The sequence below is a fragment of the Oncorhynchus mykiss genome, chromosome 15 (assembly GCF_013265735.2).
Source record: "Oncorhynchus mykiss isolate Arlee chromosome 15, USDA_OmykA_1.1, whole genome shotgun sequence".
Lineage (NCBI taxonomy): Eukaryota > Metazoa > Chordata > Actinopteri > Salmoniformes > Salmonidae > Oncorhynchus > Oncorhynchus mykiss.
This window is the reverse complement of record NC_048579.1, coordinates 13,961,065-13,987,274: the sequence shown is the minus strand read 5'-3', so window position 1 is coordinate 13,987,274 and position 26,210 is coordinate 13,961,065. Positions and strand designations below refer to the sequence as shown.

The 26,210-nt window shown below is 47.3% G+C and overlaps 1 protein-coding gene across 2 annotated transcripts; it reads left to right on the top strand.

The window, feature by feature from the left end:
* The first annotated feature begins 1,473 nt into the window (after positions 1–1,473).
* cip2a (cellular inhibitor of PP2A) lies at positions 1,474–24,451 on the top strand. 2 transcript variants are annotated; one of them, XM_036943770.1, is made up of 23 exons: positions 1,474–1,813; positions 12,505–12,607; positions 12,976–13,078; positions 14,063–14,210; positions 14,342–14,454; positions 16,094–16,188; positions 16,287–16,383; positions 17,085–17,207; positions 18,746–18,891; positions 18,995–19,310; positions 19,449–19,611; positions 19,687–19,834; positions 19,908–20,007; positions 20,080–20,198; positions 20,704–20,887; positions 21,507–21,581; positions 22,696–22,806; positions 22,890–22,946; positions 23,042–23,181; positions 23,275–23,388; positions 23,464–23,546; positions 23,694–23,833; positions 24,074–24,451. In XM_036943770.1, exons 3-23 carry the CDS (start codon positions 12,977–12,979, stop codon positions 24,218–24,220), a joined length of 2,721 nt encoding a protein of 906 aa, XP_036799665.1. In that variant the 5' UTR covers positions 1,474–1,813; positions 12,505–12,607; position 12,976; the 3' UTR covers positions 24,221–24,451. The 2 variants fall into 2 exon arrangements, with proteins under 2 accessions (XP_036799665.1, XP_036799666.1); XM_036943771.1 differs by lacking the exon at positions 1,474–1,813 and having other exon boundaries at positions 12,453–12,607; positions 21,513–21,581.
* The last annotated feature ends 1,759 nt before the right edge of the window (positions 24,452–26,210 follow it).

Genomic DNA, 26,210 nt, shown 5'->3' with positions numbered 1-26,210 from the left:
CTGCCCTGCCTATACCCAGCGCTGACACTAGTCACTGACTAAGTGTAGAGTATGGATTTAAATACATGTCATTTACAGGCAGAGTACAGGGCAGGAGCTTCAAAGGCATCAAAAGTAACTAATCATTAAGCTGCCCAACCCTAGTAGGGGTGTGTGCCCATTTCCCTGGTTACCTCCTAATGTGCCATGCAGTAGGGCAAGTATACTTCTACATTTATAATGTACAGTGCATTCGGAAAGTATTCAGACCCCTTCCCCTTTTCCACATTTTGATATGTGTGGATCTTGTGGAACATCAAGTGATATGTATTTTCTCAGAGTTATGTTCACCAAGGGTGACAATAAACTCACAACTAACTTAGTTTAATAGGTTCTAAACCAATTCAGAACTGGACTGGAGTCCAGTCTTTCCAGAAGGACATCATAGTCAACAGTGTTTTCGAATGTAACAGTGCAGCACTTAAATCCAAGAGTACAAGGACAGAGAGCTGTTTTGGCATCTATGGTGGCTCTAAATTAATTTGCCACTTTAACTAAGGCTGTCTATGTGCTGTGGTGGGCAAGGAAACCAAATTGTAATTTTTCAAAAGTGCAGTTGGCACTTAAAAAGTATTTTCTGACTGTATAAAATAGTTATTTTCTGTAGCTACTACATACCGTATACTGTAAACTATCTCCTGCTGTTTCCTATTTATAGTTGATAAAAAGATGAAAAGGTGAAATATGAAACACACAAACAGGCTACCTGACGATTGTGCTTTAATTTTGACGTTATCAGCATCAGCTGCATCACATTCATAGACCTCGTCAACCCCGACATTGTTGCATTCTGACTCTGGTTGAATATGAGTTATCACTCCATAAACGTTGTATAACGAAGTGTGAGCAACGGTTCAGTAGAAACGTAGTTCTATGCAGTGTTGCCAACTCCTCAGTAAGGAAAGTATCTATTGGCTGTCCTAAAAGTTGCTAGAAGTCGCTAAATGAGGTCATCACCGAATTTGCATAATTGGCCATGTGCATGTAATTGTGATGGACGCTGTAGGAGAGAGGAATAACGTTGTGGGAGAGACAAAAAGGGAGTAAAAACACCCTAAATATGTTAAGAACTGCAAATTAACTTTCTTCTGTCGATTCTTGTATTGTTTTATGTCACAATTCCACCCCTCCTCCTTTATCTGGTCTTGGGACCGGCAAAAATGACCCAAAAGAGATACTCTGGCGGAGTTACTTAGTTTTTTATTACAATTTTGATTTAATTAAATGTTTAGTTTTTGGGTTTATTTTTGTGCAGTGAATTTATTTTAGACAAAGAACATTTTACATTTACATCACGCCAGGGTGGGATCAGCCAGCGGCGGCTTCCCGGATGCGCGATTCATTTACAGTCTGGACGCGAAGGGGTGAACATCTCCTGCTCTGACAGCAGCTGAGAGGGACGAGGACAGGGCCTCCTGGGAGTGCTTTGGGACAGGGGTGGGGCCCACGGCAGCACACGCTACTCGTTGAGAAGAGTAAGAACGATATGTGCTTTCACGTCAGTCTCCAAAAGTCTCCGATAACACCAGAAAAAGTCGCTAGATTTGTTGCTAGTTGCTTTTTTGAAAATTTGTCGCTAGAGAATTCTGAATGCTCCCTAAATATAGCGACAGTTAGTTGGCAACACTGGTTCTATGGAGAGGCACTAACCCACCTTTTCTACAAAGCGTCAAGAGTTGCCTAGTAACTAACAGAAGGGTATAGTTTGACACATCTGGCTCCAGACAGTTTTTCCAGGTTTTCCGTGACTCCTTTGTCCATTTGTTACCCATAGGTAAGCAGTTCATAGATTGCACGACATAAAACACAGTCTTGACTTTTTTAGCATATCCCATATTGAAAAAAACATGCTTATTTTATTTTATAATATACATAATTTAACATGGCCAAGTTCTATTCACAATGGTATTCAGTTTAGTAAGAGACAGACATTCCGTAAATACTAGGAATAGATTGTCCACCATCTATGCGTTATCCAGACAGAAAAGAGAAATAGGCAAAAGAACATTTCGATTTAGAGCAATAAAGAAATTGAATAAATTTACTGAGCAAACTAGAAACCTTTCAATATATAAATTTAAACAATATTTTAAAACAATTTAAATATAGTATATAGAAATGTTGTGGGACTATAGTAGATGAAGAATCAATATTTTTTAGATTGAGTATTTATTGGGTCATTATGCTAGTATATTATGTATGTTTGTAATAGTGTGTTATATGTGAAAGTGTGTTTGTATTATAAATTGTATTTTAATGTTAAGGACTCTTGGAAGATTAGTCCAAATGGGGACTAAAAGAGATCAAATGGGGACTAAATCAAATCAGTGCTCATAATGTCCACTTCAAAAATAAAACCTTGCCTGCTTGGACCAGAGCAAGAAATGGAACTGCGAGCATGTCACGAAGCTCAGATAATGTGGGCCAGCCCAGGGAAGCTTCTCGACAGACTGGGAAAACAGGCTTACACATACAGTGCCTTCAGAAAGTATTCATACCGACTTATTCCACATTGTGTTGTGTTACAGTCTGAATTCAAAATGGATTAAATATATTTTTCCTCTCACCCATCTACACAATACCCAAAATGACTCATTTTCGAAAATGTATTGAAAATGAAGTACATAAATATCTAACTTACATAAGTATTCACAACCCTGAGTCAATACTTTGTAGAAGCGCCTTTCATAGCAATTACAGCTGTGAGTCTTTCTGGGTAAATCATAAGTGAATCATAAATCTGTGCCACCAGAGATTCTGGGTTTGAGCCCAGGCTCTGCAGCAGCCGGCTGCGACCTGGAGGCCCATGGAGCGGCGCACAATTAGCTTAGACGTGTGGCTTTGGTAGCCATCTAGCTAACGTTACTAGCTATCCAGCCATCTAGCTAAGCAGACCCTTGTATAGGAGCTTGTGTGTAGATTCAGGACAGGTGTGTAGATGGAGCAGTCAGAACGCAATTGAGTGAGTGAAACAAGAAGGGGAAGGGGAATTTAGGGAGAAGAACTCCTTGATACTTGGCTTATAGCTCCATATAGCTCCGCGTTGACATGACTGGTTGACGGTAGGTGGGGTCGGTACATCCTGTATAAAGACAAACTTACTTCCTTGACATCTTCCTTGCCGGCTCATATGGGAGTTAATGGAAATAATATAGACATAATAGCAAAAAAAGCTTTGTAAAATAATATGGTGGCTAAACAGGTAGAGGGAAAATTAAAACATGGGTTAGGAAAAATGGGTTATATATCTGGCAGAGACAATGGGATGAAAGTAGTAAGGGCAGACATTGTTATAGTAGTATGTAATGGGAACAGAAGGGAGGAAGTTATGTTGTGTAGTATGAGATTAGGGCATACAGGATTGATTTCCTCTTTGAAATTGATACGAGAACATGGTACTGGGATGTGTAATGCTGTATGGTAGAGGAAACAGTGGAACATGTATTGAAAGGGAGAGGTTGTTTGACAGGGTCAGAGAGGTTGGACGGGAATGGGGATTGGGTGGTATTTTGGGTGGAGGTGATGGGTTTGTAGGGAATTGTTGTATTTTGTTCGAAATTCTGCAGGTGTAGAAGCACGGTGGCTAGGAAAAACTCCCTAGAAAGGCCAAAACCTAGGAAGAAACCTAGAGAGGAACCAGGCTATGTGGGGTGGCCAGTCCTCTTCTGGCTGTGCCGGGTGGAGATTATAACAGAACATGGCCAAGATGTTCAAATGTTCATAAATGACCAGCATGGTCCAATAATAATAAGGCAGAACAGTTGAAACTGGAGCAGCAGCACGGCCAGGTGGACTGGGGACAGCAAGGAGTCATCATGTCAGGTAGTCCTGAGGCATGGTCCTAGGGCTCAGGTCCTCCGAGAGAGAAAGAAAGAGAGAAAGAGAGAATTAGAGAGAGCACACTTAAATTCACACAGGACACCGAATAGGACAGGAGAAGTACTCCAGATATAACAAACTAACCCTAGCCCCCCGACACATTAACTACTGCAGCATAAATAATGGAGGCTGAGACAGGAGGGGTCAGGTAACACTGTGGCCCCATCCGAGGACACCCCCAGACAGTGCCAAACAGGAAGGATATAACCCCACCCACTTTGCCAAAGCACAGCCCCCACACCACTAGAGGGATATCTTCAACCACCAACTTACCATCCTGAGACAAGGCTGAGTATAGCCCACAAAGATCTCCGCCACGGCACAACCCAAGAGGGGGGGGGGGGGGGGGGCAACCCAGACAGGATGATCACATCAGTGACTCAACCCACTCAGGTGACGCACCCCTCCCAGGGACGGTATGAGAGAGCCCCAGTAAGCCAGTGACTCAGTGTCATGTACTGTCATGTTGTGTCTTGTCTCTGTCCTTTCCCTTCACCCTGTCTCCCTCTGCTGGTCGTTGTTAGGTTACCTTTTCTCCCCCAATTTCCACCAGCTGTGCCTTGTCTCCTCCTAACCACCTCGTCACCCCGTTTCCCACCTGTTCCCTTTTTCCCTCTGATTAGGTCCCTATATCTCTCTCTGTTTTTGTTCCTGTCCTTGTCGGATTCTTGTTTGTTGTGTTTCATGCCTGAACCAGACTGTCGTCATGTTTGCTGTAACCTTGTCTTGTCCTGTCGGAATCTGCCGGTCCGTCTGAGCCTACCTATGTTTGGTAATTAAAGAAGCTCTGTTTAAGTTAATTCGCTTTTGGGTCCTCATTCACGCACCGTAACAGAAGAATCCGACCAAGAATGGACCCAGCGACTTCGGATCCTCTCCACTCAGCCGTCGGGATCCAGGGAGCGATGCTAGGCAGACACGAGCAGGAAGTGTCTGCTGCTCGACATGCCGTTGAGACCCTGGCCACCCAAGTCTCCAACCTCACAGAACAGGTTCACCATCTCCGCCTCGATCCACCGGCCACTTCCAGGGCTTTCGAATCTCCGGAGCCCAGAATCAATAACCCGCCGTGTTACTCTGGGGAGCCCACTGAATGCCGCTCGTTCCTCACCCAGTGTGATATTGTGTTTTCTCTCCAGCCCAACACTTACTCCAGGAGCACTGCTCGTGTCGCCTACGTCATATCTCTCCTTATTGGACGGGCTCGTGAGTGGGGCACGGCAATCTGGGAGGCAAGGGCTGAGTGTACTAACCAGTATCAGGACTTTAAGGAGGAGATGATACGGGTTTTTGATCGATCTGTTTTTGGGGAGGAGGCTTCCAGGGCCCTGTCTTCCCTATGTCAAGGCAATCGATCCATAACAGACTACTCTATTGAGTTTCGCACTCTTGCTGTCTCCAGTGGCTGGAACGAGCCGGCCTTGCTCGCTCGTCTTCTGGAGGGTCTCCGCGCAGAGGTAAAGGATGAGATTCTCTCCCGGGAGGTTCCTTCCAGCGTGGATTCCTTGATTGAACTCGCTATTCGCATTGAGCGACGGGTTGATCTTCGTCACCGAGCTCGTGGAGAGGAGCTCGCGCTCTCCGTCGCCCCCCTCTCCGCATCACTACCATCTTCCTCTGCCGGCTCGGGTGCTGAGCCCATGCAGCTGGGAGGTATCCGCATCTCGACTAAGGAGAGGGAACGGAGAATCACCAACCGCCTCTGTCTCTATTGCGGTTCCGCTGGTCATTTTGTCACTTCATGTCCAGTAAAAGGCCAGAGCTCGTCAGTAAGCGGAGGGCTACTGGTGAGCGCTACTACTCCTGTCTCTCCTTCAAGATCCTGCACTACCTTGTCGGTCCATCTACGCTGGACTGGTTCGTCAGCTTCCTGCAGTGCCTTAATAGACTCTGGGGCGGAGGGCTGTTTTATGGACGAGACCTGGGCTCGGGAACATGACATTCCTCTCAGACAGTTAAAGGAGCCCACGGCCTTGTTCGCCCTGGATGGTAGTCCTCTCCCCAGGATTCAGCGTGAGACGCTACCTTTAACCCTCACTGTTTCTGGTAATCATAGTGAAACCATTTCTTTTTTAATTTTTCGTTCACCTTTTACACCTGTTGTTTTGGGCCATCCCTGGCTAGTTTGTCATAATCCTTCCATTAATTGGTCTAGTAATTATATCCTCTCCTGGAACGTCTCTTGTCATGTGAAATGTTTAATGTCTGCTATCCCTCCTGTTTCCTCTGTCTCTTCTTCACAGGAGGAGCCTGGTGATTTGACAGGGGTGCCGGAGGAATATCACGATCTGCGCACGGTGTTCAGTCGGTCCAGGGCCACCTCTCTTCCTCCACACCGGTCGTATGATTGTAGTATTGATCTCCTTCCGGGAACCACCCCCCCCCGGGGTAGACTATACTCTCTGTCGGCTCCCGAACGTAAGGCTCTCGAAGATTATTTGTCTGTAGCTCTTGACGCCGGTACCATAGTCCCCTCCTCCTCTCCCGCCGGAGCGGGGTTTTTTTTTGTCAAGAAGAAGGACGGGTCTCTGCGTCCCTGCATAGATTATCGAGGGCTGAATGACATAACAGTGAAGAATCGTTATCCGCTTCCTCTTATGTCTTCAGCCTTCGAGATCCTGCAGGGAGCCAGGTTTTTCACTAAGTTGGACCTTCGTAACGCTTACCATCTCGTGCGCATCAGGGAGGGGGACGAGTGGAAGACGGCGTTTAACACTCCGTTAGGGCACTTTGAATACCGGGTTCTTCCTTTCGGCCTCGCTAACGCTCCAGCTGTCTTTCAGGCATTAGTCAATGATGTCCTGAGAGACATGCTGAACATCTTTGTTTTCGTTTACCTTGACGATATCCTGATTTTTTCACCGTCACTCCAGATTCATGTTCAGCACGTTCGACGTGTCCTCCAGCGCCTTTTAGAGAATTGTCTTTTTGTGAAGGCTGAGAAGTGCACTTTTCATGCCTCCTCCGTCACATTTCTCGGTTCTGTTATTTCCGCTGAAGGCATTAAGATGGATCCCGCTAAAGTCCAAGCTGTCATTGATTGGCCCGTCCCTAAGTCACGCGTCGAGCTGCAGCGCTTTCTCGGCTTCGCGAACTTCTATCGTCGTTTCATCCGTAATTTCGGTCAGGTGGCAGCTCCTCTCACAGCCCTTGCTTCTGTCAAGACGTGCTTTGAGTGGTCCGTTTCCGCCCAGGGAGCTTTTGATCTTCTCAAGAATCGTTTTACATCCGCTCCTATCCTTGTTACACCTGACGTCTCTAGACAGTTCGTTGTCGAGGTTGACGCGTCAGAGGTGGGCGTGGGAGCCATTCTTTCTCAGCGCTCCCTCTCTGACGACAAGGTCCACCCATGCGCGTATTTTTCTCATCGCCTGTCGCCGTCGGAACGTAACTATGATGTGGGTAACCGCGAACTGCTCGCCATCCGGTTAGCCCTAGGCGAATGGCGACAGTGGTTGGAGGGGGCGACCGTTCCTTTTGTCGTTTGGACTGACCATAGGAACCTTGAGTACATCCGTTCTGCCAAACGACTTAATGCGCGTCAGGCGCGTTGGGCGCTGTTTTTCGCTCGTTTCGAGTTCGTGATTTCTTATCGTCCGGGCTCTAAGAACACCAAGCCTGATGCTTTGTCTCGTCTCTTCAGTTCTTCAGTAGCCTCCACTGACCCCGAGGGGATTCTCCCTGAGGGGCGTGTTGTCGGGTTGACTGTCTGGGGAATTGAGAGGCAGGTAAAACAAGCGCTCACTCACACTCCGTCGCCGCGCGCTTGTCCTAGGAACCTTCTTTTCGTTCCCGTTCCTACTCGTCTGGCCGTTCTTCAGTGGGCTCACTCTGCCAAGTTAGCCGGCCACCCTGGCGTTCGGGGTACGCTTGCTTCCATTCGCCAGCGTTTTTGGTGGCCCACCCGGGAGCATGACACGCGTCGTTTCGTGGCTGCTTGTTCGGTCTGCGCGCAGACTAAGTCCGGTAACTCTCCTCCTGCCGGCCGTCTCAGGCCACTTCCTATTCCCTCTCGACCGTGGTCTCACATCGCCTTAGATTTTGTCACCGGACTGCCTTCGTCAGCGGGGAAGACTGTTATTCTTACGGTTGTCGATAGGTTCTCTAAGGCGGCTCATTTCATTCCCCTTGCTAAGCTTCCTTCTGCTAAAGAGACGGCACAAATCATCATCGAGAATGTTTTCAGAATTCATGGCCTTCCGTCAGACGTCGTTTCGGACAGAGGTCCGCAATTCACGTCTCAATTTTGGAGGGAGTTTTGCCGTTTGATTGGGGCTTCCGTCAGTCTCTCTTCCGGCTTTCACCCCCAGTCTAACGGTCAAGCAGAACGGGCCAATCAGACTATTGGTCGCATCTTACGCAGTCTTTCTTTTCGCAACCCTGCGTCTTGGTCAGAACAGCTCCCCTGGGCAGAATACGCCCACAACTCGCTTCCTTCGTCTGCGACCGGGCTATCTCCTTTTCAGAGTAGCCTCGGGTACCAGCCTCCGCTGTTCTCATCTCAGTTCGCCGAGTCCAGCGTCCCCTCCGCTCAGGCTTTTGTCCAACGTTGCGAGCGCACCTGGAAGAGGGTCAGGTCTGCACTTTGCCGTTATAGGACGCAGACTGTGAGGGCTGCTAATAAGCGTAGAACTAAGAGTCCTAGATATTGTCGCGGTCAGAGAGTTTGGCTCTCCACTCAGAACCTTCCCCTTAAGACGGCTTCTCGCAAGTTGACCCCGCGGTTCATTGGTCCGTTCCGTATTTCTCGGGTCATTAATCCTGTCGCAGTTCGACTTCTTCTTCCGCGACACCTTCGTCGCGTCCACCCGGTCTTCCATGTCTCCTGCATCAAGCCCGTCCTTCGCGCCCCCGCTCGTCTTCTCCCCCCCCCCCCCATCCTTGTCGAGGGCGCACCCATCTACAGGGTCCGTAGAATTTTGGACATGCGTCCTCGGGGCCGTGGTCACCAGTACCTCGTAGATTGGGAGGGGTACGGTCCTGAGGAGAGGAGTTGGGTTCCCTCTCGGGACGTGCTGGACCGTGCGCTGATCGAGGATTTCCTCCGTTGCCGCCAGGTTTCCTCCTCGAGTGCGCCAGGAGGCGCTCGGTGAGTGGGGGGGTACTGTCATGTACTGTCATGTTGTGTCTTGTCTCTGTCCTTTCCCTTCACCCTGTCTCCCTCTGCTGGTCGTTGTTAGGTTACCTTTTCTCCCCCAATTTCCACCAGCTGTGCCTTGTCTCCTCCTAACCACCTCGTCACCCCGTTTCCCACCTGTTCCCTTTTTCCCTCTGATTAGGTCCCTATATCTCTCTCTGTTTTTGTTCCTGTCCTTGTCGGATTCTTGTTTGTTGTGTTTCATGCCTGAACCAGACTGTCGTCATGTTTGCTGTAACCTTGTCTTGTCCTGTCGGAATCTGCCGGTCCGTCTGAGCCTACCTATGTTTGGTAATTAAAGAAGCTCTGTTTAAGTTAATTCGCTTTTGGGTCCTCATTCACGCACCGTAACACTCAGGCCCTGTAATAGGGTTAGAGGCAGAGAATCCCAGTGGAAAGAGGGGAACCAGCCAGGCAGAGACAGCAAGGGCGGTTCGTTGCTCCAGTGCCTTTCCGTTCACCTTCCCACTCCTGGGCCAGACTACACTCAATCATATGACCCACTGAAGAGATGAGTCTTCAGTAAAGACTTAAAGGTTGAGACCGAGTTTGCGTCTCTGACATGGGTAGGTAGACCGTTCCATAAAAATGGAGATCTATAGGAGAAAGCCCTGCCTCCAGCTAATTAAAAATTCTAGGGACAATTAGGAGGCCTGCGTCTTGTGACCGTAGCGTACGTGTAGGGATGTACGGCAGGACCAAATCAGAGAGATAGGTAGGAGCAAGCCCATGTAATGCTTTGTAGGTTAGCAGTAAAACTGTGTAGGGAGGCTAGCACTGGAGTAATATGATCACATTTTTTGGTTCTAGTCAGGATTCTAGCAGCCGTATTTAGCACTAACTGAAGTTTATTTAGTGCTTTATCCAGGTAGCCGGAAAGTAGAGCATTGCAGTAGTCTAACCTAGAAGTGACAAAAGCATGTATTAATTTTTCTGCATCATTTTTGGACAGAAAGTTTCTGATTTTTGCAATGTTACGTAGATGGAAAAAAGCTGTCCTTGAAATGGTCTTGATATGTTCTTCAAAAGAGAGATCAGGGCCCAGAGTAATGCCGAGGTCCTTCACAGTTTTATTTGAGACGACTGTACAACCATTAAGATTAATTGTCAGATTCAACAGAAGATCTCTTTGTTTCTTGGGACCTAGAACAAGCATCTTTGTTTTGTCCGAGTTTAAAAGTAGAAAGTTTGCAGCCACCACTTCCTTATGTCTGAAACACATGCTTCTAGCGAGGGCAATTTTGGGGCTTCACCATGTTTCATTGAAATGTACAGCTGTGTGTCATCCGCATAGCAGTGAAAGTTAACATTTATGTTTTCGAATGACATCCCCAAGAGGTAAAATATATAGTGAAAACAATAGTGGTCCTAAAACGGAACCTCGAGGAACACCGAAATTTACAGTTGATTTGTCAGAGGACAAACCATTCACAGAGACAAACTGATATCTTTCTGACAGATAAGATCTAAACCAGGCCAGAACTTGTCCGTGTAGACCAATTTGGGTTTCCAATCTCTCCAAAAGAATGTGGTGATCGATGGTATCAAAAGCAGCACTAAGGTCTAGGAGCACGAGGACAGATGCAGAGCCTCGGTCTGATGCCATTAAAAGGTCATTTACCACCTTCACAAGTGCAGTCTCAGTGCTATGATGGGGTCTAAAACCAGACTGAAGGATTTTGTATACATTGTTTGTCTTCAGGAAGGCAGTGAGTTGCTGCCCAACAGCCTTTTCTAAAATTTTTGAGAGGAATGGAAGATTCATATAGGCCGATAGTTTTTTATATTTTCTGGGTCAAGGTTTGGCTTTTTCAAGAGAGGCTTTATTACTGTCACTTTTAGTGAGTTTGGTACACATCCGGTGGATAGAGAGCAGTTTATTATGTTCAACATAGGAGGGCCAAGCACAGGAAGCAGCTCTTTCAGTAGTTTAGTTGGAATAGGGTCCAGTATGCAGCTTGAAGGTTTAGAGGCCATGATTATTTTCATCATTGTGTCAAGAGATATAGTACTAAAACACTTGAGCATCTCTCTTGATCCTAGGTCCTGGCAGAGTTGTGCAGACTCAGGACAACTGAGCTTTGAAGGAATACGCAGATTTAAAGAGGAGTCCGTAATTTGCTTTCTAATAATCATGATCTTTTCCTCAAAGAAGTTCATGAATTTATCACTGCTAAAGTGAAAGCCATCCTCTCTTGGGGAATGCTGCTTTTTAGTTAGCTTTGCGACAGTATCAAAAAGGAATTTCGGATTGTTCTTATTTTCCTCAATTAAGGACGCTAGTCTTTCCAAGCTAGTCGGAAGACTTCCAGTTTGGTGTGGCGCCATTTCCGTTCCAATTTTCTGGAAGCTTGCTTCAGAGCTCGGGTATTTTCTGTGTACCAGGGAGCTAGTTTGTTATGAGAAATGTTTTTAGTTTTTAGGGGTGCAACTGCATCTAGGGTATTGCGCAAGGTTAAATTGAGTTCCTCAGTTAGGTGGTTAACCGATTTTTGTCCTCTGGCGTCCATGGGTAGACAGAGGGAATCTGGAAGGACATCAAGGAATCTTTGTGTTGTCTGTGAATTTATAGCATGACTTTTGATGTTCCTTGGTTGGGGTCTGAGCAGATTATTTGTTGCAATTGCAAACGTAATAAAATGGTGGTCCGATAGTCCAGGATTATGAGGAAAAACATTAAGATCCACAACATTTATTTCATGGGACAAAAATAATCACTACACATGGTTGATGATATTACTAGTTTAACTAGCTTGTCCTGCGTTGCATATAATCAAAGAGGTGCCTGTTAATTTACCATCAAATCACAGCCTACTTCGCTAAACGGGTGATGATTTAACAAAAGCACATTCGCGAAAAAAGCACAATCGTTGCACAAATGTACCTAACAAATAAATAAATAATAAATAAATAAATAACAAATATTGATAACCATCTAGATGTCACCTTTATACATAGCCTACTACTCAATGGGAGGGCATGGAAGGCGACACTGTGACAGTGCCCTTAGCTCCTGCTTGACAAGGACTCCTGGCAACAAATGGGAAGTAGCTACCTAGTAGCCAATTTCAGGGCAACAGTCAAAGTAAGCACATGCATACAACGCATGAAGCAACAGTACACGCATAATGAATAATTTTAATAAAAAATAATAAATCATCAGTTTTATAACTGAAATGTACAATTATTTGTGTAAAACTAACTGTGATATGCGACTCAAACTCATCCTCTGGCTTAAAAACGAATTCCAAACTCTCGCGATATGGTAGCTCAAATATGTACGGTAGTTGCGTGGTTAGAAACGGAAGACAAAAAACACCGCTCAATCAAAACCGTCTAACCTATAGCAGAGCGCTTTCGACACACCTACTAATTTCCACACGCCCACTACTTTCCTTTCGACCAACACACCCACTTGCCCATACTCCGGTCGCCATATTGGAATGCAGCTACCCCCTTCAGTATCTCATTGGCTGTTCCGCTGTTCGAAGTGGAAAGCGGGAGGAAGTGGAAGAGGTACGACAACGCTTGACAGAAGAGGACAGAAATAATGTATGTATTTATTTGTTTTTTAAATCAAATTGGTGTTTATGTTATTGATGTATATTTCATAAAGTTACGTGAATAATGATCATCAATGCCGTTATAATTTGCCACATCTAAACATTAGTCGGGGATCATAACAATAGTTAGCCTAGGTAGCAAGCTAGTTAGCATGAACTGTTTTCCTTTGCTAACAAGTTGTCAAAGTCAAACCAAAGCCGTATCAGCTGTAGTTCAGCCATTGCGTTTTTAAAAGTGTAACTATCTATACTGTTTGACTAAGCTTCCCAGCAAACGCTCCAAACAACGCCTGTAGCTGATAAACAGTGTCATACAGATGAACTGCTACTGAGCTCAAAAGGGCTGTTGTGTTGCAGAATGGACGTAACAACGTGTCTGAAGTCTCTCCTGCTGGCCATCCACCAGTACAGAGACAACAGGACGGCCCATAACGCTGCCCAGCTGCAGAAACAAGTGGAGGTCAGTTTCAACATGTCCACAGAGTGCCAAAGCACAAGTCTACTTTGTGAGCTATATCAACTGAGCACGGTTACATGCACACAATACGAGTTGGGAGTGAACGTTATTTCTAATAAGGGTTACAGAAAATTGGACCACTGAAATGAAAATGGATGGGCCTCCCTTCAGAAAAATACATTTGACCTAAACCCTCCCTGAATGCTTGAAAAAAACAAGGGACCCTCCCCTATACCCCAAACAATAATTAAAATATAACGTAGATAACAGAGAACTTGTCCACCATTTACCCTCACTTCTTGGACAGACCAGAGCCTTAGATATGCAGTTTTAGAAACTGTTATTCATCCTGTAAGTATTACATGGCAACGCAGGAATTTTGATAGTGCACAGGTCTTCCTATAGGCCAGAAGGTGTTGGGTTTAAAGCGCTGTTATAGATCACTTTATATAATCAGATCCGTTTTAGTTTTCTTCCAAATCTTAAGCTTACAAGGGGTAGGCCTGTGCTTTTTTGCCATTTAGTTTAATGAAAGGTAGGCATATAGCATATCCCCTCAATTCGAGTCTTGGTTTTAACAGCCCTTCCACTGACACATAGGTAGGTTATTTAAAGAGTGCATGATTGGTGAAGGAATTGACCGTTAAATCTATGCATATAGCAGCCTATAGCCTAATTTTTGTCTGTCGAACAGGTAGGAATGCCTCTTGTTTCTTAAATAGGAAGAAATAGGCTTCAACACAAAGCCCTCTTGTTAGTAAAGTCCAACTAAAATGAAGACGGTTTAAATGAATTATACCTACTGGAATTTGCCTACTTTCAGCACCATGAGCTGTCCACTTCTGATTGATTGCGCCAAAGCTGCTGCTTCAAGTTGCTTCAAATACGCAGCTAAAACGCAAATTAAGCTGTTTACATGTCTTGCCATAATCGGTTTATTATCGAATTATTAGTGTGCATGTAAATGTGTGTGTGTGTTGTGTGTAGGAGCTGTCAGGAATGCAGTGTGTTCGTCTGCTGTCGTCGGGCCAGGTCCTGCCCAGTGAGTGTGTCTGTGGACTTGTGGAGTTGGCAGGAGACCCTAACACTAGCCCCGCACTCACCGGAACCATAATCTCTCTACTGGCCCAACTAGGTACACACACACACAAATTCCCAACACATTTCAGTCATACTATTTTTGTCAACAGCCGACAATGTTTCTCTCACTCAAAAATAATACAAAACCAATTGAACTTGTGTTGGTGTGTGTGTTCTCTCCCCCAGTCTGTGATGATGAGAGCAGAGATGTTCTCCAGAGCAGTTATAACCTGACCAGCACTCTGGCCTCCATCATCCACTGCCACAGCTCCACCCCCAGGGAGCCGCTGGTACTACAAGTAAGGACAGAACTCTCCATATTGCCTGACAATCAGACTGGGATACCTCTGGTTCACAGTCTAACATTAATGTCATACGTTTGTTTGGAAGTGCGTTCAGATTCCTATCTCCTGAAGCATGCGCAGAACCATGTAAACACGCGCATGAGCTCGGCAAGTATGCATGTGTCACGTGCCTGTATTTTCATCTTGTGGGCATGCTTCACGTGATAGAAATCTGAACCCACTTCCAGCACTTTGAAATATTTACGCATTCATACTTTCTTGTGGATATATTGTGAGACATTCCTACCTGAAAAGGGACCAACCACACGGACAACTGGTAAAGTAACATTTTATTCAGCATTCTGGCTTGTAGAGGTCGTGAGAGAACTCTCCTGCTCCAAACACTAATTTCTCCCCGACGTAGAGTTATATGAAATCAACGTCTGGTCTTCAGGCTACTCACCAGAATGACATGATGAGACTTAACCAGGTGTCATGAACCCTGGTCTTGGAGAATTACGGCGCTACACAAAGCCACAGCTATGGTGGGAAACATGGCTGTAGAATGTGATGTACAACTACTACTGTAGTAACTCTGTGTGTCTCAGTGTCTAAAGGTGCTACAGACTCACATATAACTGCTGTAGTAACTCTGTCTCATTGTTTAAAACCTGTTTGGGATAGGGGGCAGCATTTTCACGTTTGGATGAAAAGCGTGCCCAGAGTAAACTGCCTGCTACTCAGTCCCAGTTGCTAATATATGCATATAGATTTGGATAGAAAACACTCTGACGTTTCTAAAAACTGTTTGAATGATGTCTGTGAGTATAACAGAACTCATATGGCAGGCAAAAACCAGGAAGTGGAAAATCTGAGGTTTGTAGTTTTTCAAAGCTTGGCCTATTGAAAACACAGTGCCTATGGGGTCAAATTGCACTTCCTAAGGCTTCCATTAGATGTCAACTGTCTTTAGAAACTTGTTTGAGGCTTCTACTGTAAAGGAGGGGCTCATAAGGGCTCTTTGAGTCAGTAGTCTGGCAGAGTGCCACAAGCTCGTGATGCTTGTTCACGTGAGAAGTAGCTCTCGTTCCATTGCTTTTCTACAGACAAAGGAATTCTCCGGTTGGAACATTATTGAAGATTTATGTTAAAAACATCCTAAAGATTGATTCTATACATCGTTTGACATGTTTCTACCGACTGTAACAGAACTTTGGACAGAACGTTTGGACTTTGTCTGGACCTAGTGCTCGCACCTCATGAAGATGGATTACTGGGCTTAGTGATTAGTGATTAATTTTATCTATATTTCTGCCTTTTGTGACTCCTATCTTTGGTTGGAAAAATGGCTGTGTGTGTTTTTGTGACTTGGCTCTGACCTAACATAATCAATCATATGTTGTGCTTTTGCTGTAAAGCATTTTTGAAATCGGACACGATGGGTAGATCAACTTCTTGTTAATCTTTTATTTGGTGTATTGCACTTGTTAATGTGTGAAAGTTACATATTTCTGAAGAATATTTTGAATTTCGCGCACTGCCTTTTCAGCGGAATGTTGTCGAGGGGTGCCGCTAGCGGAACCCCTAGCCACAAGAAGTTTTAAAGGTGCTACAGACTCACGTATAACTGCTGTAGTAACTCTGTGTGTCTCAGTGTTTAAAGGTGCTACAGAGACTCACCTATAACGGACGGATATTCCACTGTGCCAACTACATCCATGAGCTCATAGACTTTCTGATGAGCAACATGTAAGATACCTCTCCTCTCTCTCTTCTCCCACTCCACAGTATAGCAGAGGTGAATGTTTAATTTTGTCCTCTTTGTATACCCCCCCCTCTCCCTCCAGCCAGTCGCACAATGATGACATCACCATGCCGTGCCTGGGTTTGATGGCTAACCTGGTTCGCTACAACCTGTCAGTCCAGACTCACATTAAAGCTCTGGTGAGGACCACCCTCTCTCTACCACCGTCCATCCAGCTTTTCCATTTAACCCTTACTCACCCTCTTTTCTCTCCCTCGTTCTCTTTGATGGAACGGCTTGTTGTAATGGGAAGGCATTCTACTGAACGTTGGTTAACATCTGGGTGTGTGTGTTCCTACAGAGCAATGTGAAGGTGTTCTACTGAACGTTGGTTAACATCTGGGTGTGTGTGTTCCTACAGAGCAATGTGAAGGTGTTCTACTGAATGTTGGTTAACATCTGGGTGTGTGTGTTCCTACAGAGCAATGTGAAGGTGTTCTACTGAACGTTGGTTAACATCTGGGTGTGTGTGTTCCTACAGAGCAATGTGAAGGTGTTCTACTGAATGTTGGTTAACATCTGGGTGTGTGTGTTCCTACAGAGCAATGTGAAGGTGTTCTACTGAACGTTGGTTAACATCTGGGTGTGTGTGTTCCTACAGAGCAATGTGAAGGTGTTCTACTGAACGTTGGTTAACATCTGGGTGTGTGTGTTCCTACAGAGCAATGTGAAGGTGTTCTACTGAACGTTGGTTAACATCTGGGTGTGTGTGTTCCTACAGAGCAATGTGAAGGTGTTCTACTGAATGTTGGTTAACATCTGGGTGTGTGTGTTCCTACAGAGCAATGTGAAGGTGTTCTACTGAATGTTGGTTAACATCTGGGTGTGTGTGTTCCTACAGAGCAATGTGAAGGTGTTCTACCGAACCCTGATTAACTTCCTGGCCCACAACAGTTTGACGGTGGTGGTGTTTGCTCTCTCCATACTGGCCAGCCTCACTCTCAATGAAGATGTGGGGGAGAAGGTAACACACACACACACAGACACAGACACACAGACACACACACACACACACACACAGAGAGACACACACACACACACACACAGACACACACACACACACAGAGACACACACACACACGCACACACGCACAGACACACACACACACACAGAGACACACACACACACGCACAGACACACACACACGCACAGAGACACAGACACACACACACGCACAGAGACACAGACACACACACACGCACAGAGACACACACACACACACACACACACACGCACAGAGACACACACACACACACACAGAGACACACACACACACACACACACAGAGACACACGCACAGAGACACACACACACACACACACACACACACACACACACACACACAGAGACACACACAGACACACACACACACACGCACAGAGACACACACACACACGCACAGAGACACACACACACACACACAGAGACACACACACACACGCACAGACACACACACACACACACAGAGACACACACACACACACAGAGACACACACACACACACACACAGACACACACACACACACACAGAGACACACACACACAGAGACACACACACAGAGACACACACACACACAGAGACACAGACACACACACACACACAGAGACACACACACACACACACACACACACACACACACACAGAGACACACACACACACACAGAGACACACACACACACACAGAGACACACACACACAGAGACGCACGCACTCACGCACGCACAGAGACGCACGCACAGAGACGCACGCACAGACGCACGCACTCACGCACGCACAGAGACGCACGCACAGAGAGGCACGCACTCACGCACGCACAGAGAGGCACGCACTCACGCACGCACAGAGAGGCACGCACTCACGCACGCACAGAGAGGCACGCACTCACGCACGCACAGAGAGGCACGCACTCACGCACGCACAGAGAGGCACGCACTCACGCACGCACAGAGAGGCACGCACTCACGCACGCACAGAGAGGCACGCACTCACGCACGCACAGAGAGGCACGCACGCACAGAGAGGCACGCACTCACGCACGCACAGAGAGGCACGCACTCACGCACGCACAGAGAGGCACGCACTCACGCACGCACAGAGAGGCACGCACACACGCACGCACAGAGAGGCACGCACACACGCACGCACGCACAGACACACGTAGAAACACACGTAGACACACGTAGACACGCGTAGAAACACACACGTAGACACGCGTAGACACGCGTAGGCAAGCGCAGACACACGCAGACACACGCAGACACACGTAGACTCATGCACACGTAGACACACGTAGACACATGCACAATGACACGCAGAGACACACACAATGACATGCAGAGACACACACACACACAATGACATGCAGAGACACACACACACACAATGACACGCAGAGACACACACACAGACACCAAGGTTTTCTCTATCTTTAGTTCTGGTGGTGACAACTCTCTGTCTGGGCTCTGTGACGTGTGTGTGTGTGTGTGTGTGTGTGTTTCAGCTGTTCCATTCTAAGAACATCCACCAGACATTCCAGCTGATCTTTAACATTATCGTCAACGGCGACGGAACCCTAACCAGGAAGTACTCTGTAGACCTACTGGTGGACCTGCTAAAGAACCCCAAGATGGCTGACTACCTGACTAGGTACACACACACACACACACACACACACACACACACACACACACATATAGTTTTCTAGAAGAATAGAAGTAATGTTGTGTATGTCTCTCCCTCCTCTCTGTAGGTATGAACACTTCTCAGTGTGCGTGTCCCAGGTGTTGGGTCTGCTACATGTTAAAGACCCGGACTCTGCTGCCAAGGTGTTGGAGCTGCTCCTGGCTCTGTGTGGTGTGTCAGGCCTGAGGTCTCTGCTGTGTGAGGTCGTGTTCCGTCCCGCCGCCCCACGGCTCCGAGCTGCCAGCCGCAGACAGGGGGTGGGCCTAGACGCAGGGCAGAAAACCGAGCCGGGCTTAGCTCTCATCCAATGGCTGAGCTCTCCGGCTGAGGGGGAGGAGTTATGCTGTCTACAGGCCCTGCAGCTGCTGACTGAACTACTGGAAGTATGGCAGCCCTACACAGACACACAGAACTAAAAGTGGAAACCTGGATTTCACTAATTCAGTCTAGCACAGTGATGACTCCTGCAGATAAAGGGACTTGCACTGATTGGCTCTTTGTCCTGGTGTTTTTCCCTCCAGGAGGCGTTGGGTTCACAGGTCGTGTCTGTGTGCGTGTTGGGCTTCGTTGAGTTGTTGGTTCCAGTGGTGTTGGATCTACTGCAGGGACTGGACCCAGCCGCACCAGACAGCCAGCTCAGAACACACTGCATACGCACAACACACACCACCAGCCTGCTGCTAAATATCCTTTGTGTGTGTGTGTGTGTGTGTGTGTGTGTGTGTGTGTGTGTGTGTGTATCAGCCTTAACTCTTCCACTGCTGTGTAGTGAGGACTCGGTGTGTAGGGTGGTGTCTCGTCAGATGAGCTCCCAGCTCTGTCTCTCTCAGGTGGAACTACTGCTCTCCTGTTGCCATAACAATGACCCGCTCACCTGCCCCCTCACCGGCCACGACAGTAGCCTCAGGTCAGTGACCAGACACACCCTCAGAACATACACACACACAGAACATGGTTGTTAACACCTGTGTGTGTTCCAGTCAGGTGTGTGGTGAGGCTGTGTTGAAGGCTGTGGAGTTGATGAGTAAACTGAGACAGCAGGTGAAGGACATGGAGACCAGCTTCTACAGAATACTACAGGTACACACACACACACACACACCTGTGGAGCCGAGCTTAAAGATTGCCATAGTTAAATGTCTCTCCCTACAGGACCAGAGGATGGTCACGCCCCTCTCTCTGGCGCTGACGTCCAGTCACAGAGAGCATGTTCAGACCGGGCTTCGTCTACTGTTGGAGGCCACGCCTCTCCCAGACTTCCCTTCGCTGGTGTGAGTGATTGAACACACACCCACATGGTGTGAGTGATTTAACACACACCCACATGGTGTGAGTGATTGAACACACACCCACATGGTGTGAGTGATTGAACACACACCCACATGGTGTGAGTGATTGAACACACACCCACATGGTGTGAGTGATTGAACACACACCCACATGGTGTGAGTGATTGAACACACACCCACATGGTGTGAGTGATTGAACACACACCCACATGGTGTGAGTGATTGAACACACACCCACATGGTGTGAGTGATTGAACACACACCCACATGGTGTGAGTGATTGAACACACACCCACATGGTGTGAGTGATTGAACACACACCCACATGGTGTGAGTGATTGAACACACACCCACATGGTGTGAGTGATTGAACACACACCCACATGGTGTGAGTGATTGAACACACACCCACATGGTGTGAGGGATTGAACACACACCCACATGTTTAGTCAGTCAGTGTTTATTCTGACTGCTGCCTGTGTCTCAGTCTAGGGGAGAGCATCGCTGCCAACAATGCATATCGCCAGAGGGAGGCTGAGCTGTCTGTCAAACGGGTTGCTGTGCAACAGGATGTCCCAGCCCCCATGGGGAAAAGCCTATCAGGGCCTTCTCCCTCCAGCCCCTCCCACAGCATTCACAGCCTCATAGAGAAACTACAGAACGGCATGGAGGTGTGTGTGTCTGTATTCTGACGTGTGTTGTAGATGGTGTGTGTGTGTCTGTATTCTGACGTGTGTTGTAGATGGTGTGTGTGTGTCTGTATTCTGACGTGTGTTGTAGATGGTGTGTGTGTGTCTGTATTCTGACGTGTGTTGTAGATGGTGTGTGTGTGTCTGTATTCTGACGTGTGTTGTAGATGGTGTGTCTGTATTCTGACGTGTGTTGTAGATGGTGTGTGTGAGTCTGTATTCTGACGTGTGTTGTAGATAGTGTGTGTGAGTCTGTATTCTGACGTGTATGTGTTGTAGATGGTGTGTGTGTGTCTGTATTCTGACGTGTGTTGTAGATGGTGTGTCTGTATTCTGACGTGTGTTGTAGATGGTGTGTGTGTGTCTGTATTCTGACGTGTGTTGTAGATGGTGTGTGTGCGTCTGTATTCTGACGTGTGTTGTAGATGGTGTGTGTGTGTCTCTATTCTGACGTGTGTTGTAGATGGTGTGTGTGAGTCTGTATTCTGACGTGTATGTGTTGTAGATGGTGTGTGTGAGTCTGTATTCTGACGTGTGTTGTAGATGGTGTGTGTGACGTGTATGTGTTGTAGATGGTGTGTGTGACGTGTATGTGTTGTAGTTGCAGGATCAGATGAAGGATGTGCGTGTGTCAGAGATCATGGATGTTTATGAACAGAAGATCTCCTCTCTGGCGGTGAGGATCTCTCCCAGACCTTCCAACTCCATACCTGTCAACTGTTGACCACGGTGGGGCTGTCAACTCTGATGGTCACGCTGGTGCTGTCAACTCTGATGGTCACGCTGGTGCTGTCAACTCTGATGGTCACGGTGGTGCTGTCAACTCTGATGGTGACGGTGGGGCTGTCAACTCTGATGGTCGCGCTGGTGCTGTCAACTCTGATGGTCACGCTGGTGCTGTCAACTCTGATGGTCACGGTGGTGCTGTCAACTCTGATGGTCACGCTGGTGCTGTCAACTCTGATGGTCACGCTGGTGCTGTCAACTCTGATGGTCACGCTGGTGCTGTCAACTCTGATGGTCACGGTGGTGCTGTCAACTCTGATGGTCACGCTGGTGCTGTCAACTCTGATGGTCACGCTGGTGCTGTCAACTCTGATGGTCACGGTGGTGCTGTCAACTCTGATGGTCACGGTGGTGCTGTCAACTCTGATGGTCACGCTGATGCTGTCAACTCTGATGGTCACGCTGTTGCTGTCAACTCTGATGGTCACGGTGGTGCTGTCAACTCTGATGGTCACGGTGGTGCTGTCAACTCTGATGGTCACGGTGGTGCTGTCAACTCTGATGGTCACGGTGGTGCTGTCAACTCTGATGGTCACGCTGGTGCTGTCAACTCTGATGGTCACGGTGGTGCTGTCAACTCTGATGGTCACGGTGGTGCTGTCAACTCTGATGGTCACGGTGGTGCTGTCAACTCTGATGGTCACGGTGGTGCTGTCAACTCTGATGGTCACGGTGGTGCTGTCAACTCTGATGGTCACGGTGGTGCTGTCAACTCTGATGGTCACGGTGGTGCTGTCAACTCTGATGGTCACGGTGGTGCTGTCAACTCTGATGGTCACGGTGGTGCTGTCAACTCTGATGGTCACGCTGGTGCTGTCAACTCTGATGGTCACGGTGGTGCTGTCAACTCTGATGGTCACGCTGGTGCTGTCAACTCTGATGGTCACGGTGGTGCTGTCAACTGTCAACTCTTTTCCACCATTTCTTTGCATGTGATGTAACCACCATGAGACATTTAATTGAGTTAGTATTGTAACTGCTTCTCTTTCCCTCTCTCTCTCCAGTCTAAGGAGGGGAGGTTACAGGATCTGTTAGAGGCCAAAGCTCTGGCTCTCTCTCAGGCCGACCGCCTCATCACTCAGTACCGCTGTCAACGAGCTCAGGCAGAGGCCGAGGTAACACACACACACACACACAGACGCGCACACAGAGGCCTTGGCTTCTAACACAGATGGCCTTTGTCTCGGTCTCTCTGTAGGCACGTAAGCTAGCATCTATGCTGAAGGAGGCAGAACAGAGGAGAGAGGCGCTGCAGGTTCGTAACAGAAGAGTTAGCACATGCTAAGAGGTTTAGCATTACTGTTCTGCTAAAGACTAGCTAGCAGATGCTAACCGGTGTGTGTCTGTTAGGTGGAGTTGGGCAGCCAGGTGCTGGAGGCAGAGAGGGCGAAGGGAGACATCAAGGAGTTGTTGCAACACAATGCTAGACTGCAGGCTGACTCTCAGGAACACCAGTCTCTCAAAGGATCCTATAACCAGCTGCTTAACAGGTCACACTCTCACACACTGATCTCTATGGTCTTCTCTATACAAAGACGTTTCATATGCATGTATTTGATGATGCGATTCCTGTTCCTGTGTAGGTTTAATGAGAGTGAGCGTCTGTTGAAGGAGCTGCAGGTGGCTCATATCTCCCTCATTAAACAGATGGACACACTGAGGAAGACCCAGGACACACTACGACTACAGCACGACAAGTAAGACACACACAGTAGCAATAAAAACATTCCCTCGACAACTATTTACAATCATTTTTTCTTTCTCTTTTTCAGGGCATTGTGTGAGCTGAAAGAGAGGCAGGAGCAAATGAAATCCTTTCAATCAGAGCTTCAGCAGAGAGACTGTGACATCACAGGTCAGTTTGAGCTAAACCAGTCACCACTCTCTTACTCTCTCTCCTTCCCTCTCTTACTCCCAACCCCTTCTCTCTCCTACTTTCCCTCACTTTTACTGTCTCTCTCTTTCTCCCTTTCTCTCGCTAACTCTGTCCCTCTTCTCTCAGGTCTGCGTGGTGAGTTGCGGGGTCAGGAGGAGAGGGGGAGAGCAAAAGAGAAAGAGAGGGAAGAACTAGAGGAAACAGTGGATATTCTGAGGAAGGAACTCAACAAGACTGAGCTGGCCAGAAAAGACGCCAGCATCAGGGTAAGAACACACTGGTAAAGTATTGGAGGAGGGAGGGTGTCGCCAGCTAGCTTGTACACAGTACTGAATAAGATAATAACCAACTCCATACACCCACAATAGGAGATCTAAATGATTATAATACAAAGTCCTTTCTGGAAAGGAAGTTGGCTAAGTCTGTGTCCCCTCTCCTTCTCTGTCCCCTCCCCTCTCCTCTCCTGTCCTTTCCTCCTGTCCCCTCTCGTGTCCTCTCCTCTCCAGGCGTCCTCTCTGGAGCTGCAGAAAGCCCAGGTGGAGGCCAAACTGCAGAAGAAAGAGGACGAGCTGAACAAACACTCTTCTATGATCGCCATGATACACAGCCTCAGCTCTGGCAAACAGAAGAGTGACGTCAACCTGTCCCTCTGAGACACAAACACACACACTGCCAATCTGTCTCTGTGACATCTGCACACACACACACAGGATCAGAAGGAATGGATATTTTTAAACTGATTTAGTAACCAATTTCTGTCATTTTAATGTACCGCTATCTGCATTTTTAAACCTATTGTCCATATATCCTGCATTTACCATTATTTTACCATCTGTTTTTCTGTCTGTTGTATTGACGTATAAATAAATATTGACTGGTCTGATGATCCGTGTGTTTGCGATTTTATCTGTAGTGACATAGTGGGAACAGCAGGAGCCGAGTTTGAACCAGCAACCCAGTGTTTTATGGGACGAATGACCTGACCTCTTATCGAAGTCCCGACCTCTTAGCAGAGGCTGTAGTAGACTGGTCTCACAGGTGGGGTACAGGACAGTGAAGGGGAGTTTTAGACATATCCAACTTCCCTACCAAAACCACTGTGTACAGAGACACAGTGGGCATTTTGCTCTTTAAATTATAATCTGTGCCCCGGCCACACACGAACACACAGGCGAACGCACACACGAACACACAGGCGAACACACACACGAACACACAGGCGAACACACACACGAACACACAGGCGAACGCACACACGAACACACAGGCGAACACACACACGAACACACAGGCGAACACACACACGAACACACAGGCGAACACACACACGAACACACAGGCGAACACACACACGAACACACAGGCGAACGCACACATGCCCTATAATGTCCTCGGAATGTCATTCAGACTGTAATGCACCAGACAGCTTTCAAAGACTGGTGCAGTGTTGCCTTGGAGACCAGGCATTTTTGACTAGGCCTACTCACTGATCCAAATGTAAAGAGGTGGAAAACAGGTTGGGGTTGAGCAGGCAACATGAGGTAGAAGTAAAATAAGACTAGTAAAGTCAATGTATTTCATGTTCACAGTATAATGAGGAGTGATCCAGTGCTATTATGGCAGTACGTTTCTCCTCAATATCAAAACATTAGGAAAACAAACATGCACAGATAACTAAATGGACCAATAGAAAATAATCACAGTAACATTTTATTTTATTTTTTAACATTTTTTACCCCTTTTTCTCCCCAATTTCGTGGTATCCAATTGTTGTAGTAGCTACTATCTTGTCTCATTGCTACAACTCCGTACGGGCTCGGGAGAGACGAAGGCTGAATGTCATGCGTCCTCCGATACACAACCCAACCAGCCGTACTGCTTCTTAACACAGCGCGCCTCCAACCCAGAAGCCAGCCGCACCAATGTGTCGGAGGAAACACCGTGCAACCTTGGCTAGCGCGCACTGCGCCCGGCCCGCAACACAGGAGTCGCTGGTGCGCGATGAGACAAGGAGATCCCTACCGACCAATCCCTCCCTAACCCGGACGACGCTAGGCCAATTGTGCGTTGCCCCCAGGACCTCCCGGTCGCGGCCGGTTACGACAGAGCCTGGGCGCGAACCCAGGGACTCTGATGGCACAGCTGGTGCTGCAGTACAGCGCCAGATGACCATGTTACGTATACATTGGGGCAGAAAACCTTGAGACAGTAAAGTAGCAGAAACTGAAAGCTGTTCATCAAAAGCCACCAATGTAACTCTCCTCTCTGTTCATCAGGAGGTGGTTGTGTTAAATGGTTATACAGATTATGATGTCATCATAACTTACCTCTCAGGAGGTAACATATCACTGCTGCTATAAGAAGCACAGTGCCCTTAACCACTGCGCCACCCGGGAGGGCCGTAAACATGTTATTTAACTGGTAACTACAGAGGAGGGGAAGTTTTTAGTCAAAAGGTCTTGCTTAGCATAAGAAGCACTTGAATGTCCACTTTTAATAGGCCCATTTTCACCTCTAGGTCAACCTTGTCTTGATTCTGAAGCACTGCTACAGTATTGTGGTTATGGCTGTTAGCCCAGCTAGCACACTTGGTTCCTTGGAAGTTGTGGAAATGTATGTTTTTTTTGGTTTCCCATTGGTTCT

Excerpts from the sequence above, each read along its gene's own strand:
- cip2a (XM_036943770.1), top strand. The coding sequence starts at position 12,977 with ATGGACGTAACAACGTGTCTGAAGTCTCTCCTGCTGGCCATCCACCAG. Across the intron at positions 20,008-20,079 it reads GCTTCTACAGAATACTACAG|GACCAGAGGATGGTCACGCC; the intron begins GTACACACACAC and ends CTCTCCCTACAG. Across the intron at positions 23,182-23,274 it reads TATAACCAGCTGCTTAACAG|GTTTAATGAGAGTGAGCGTC; the intron begins GTCACACTCTCA and ends GTTCCTGTGTAG.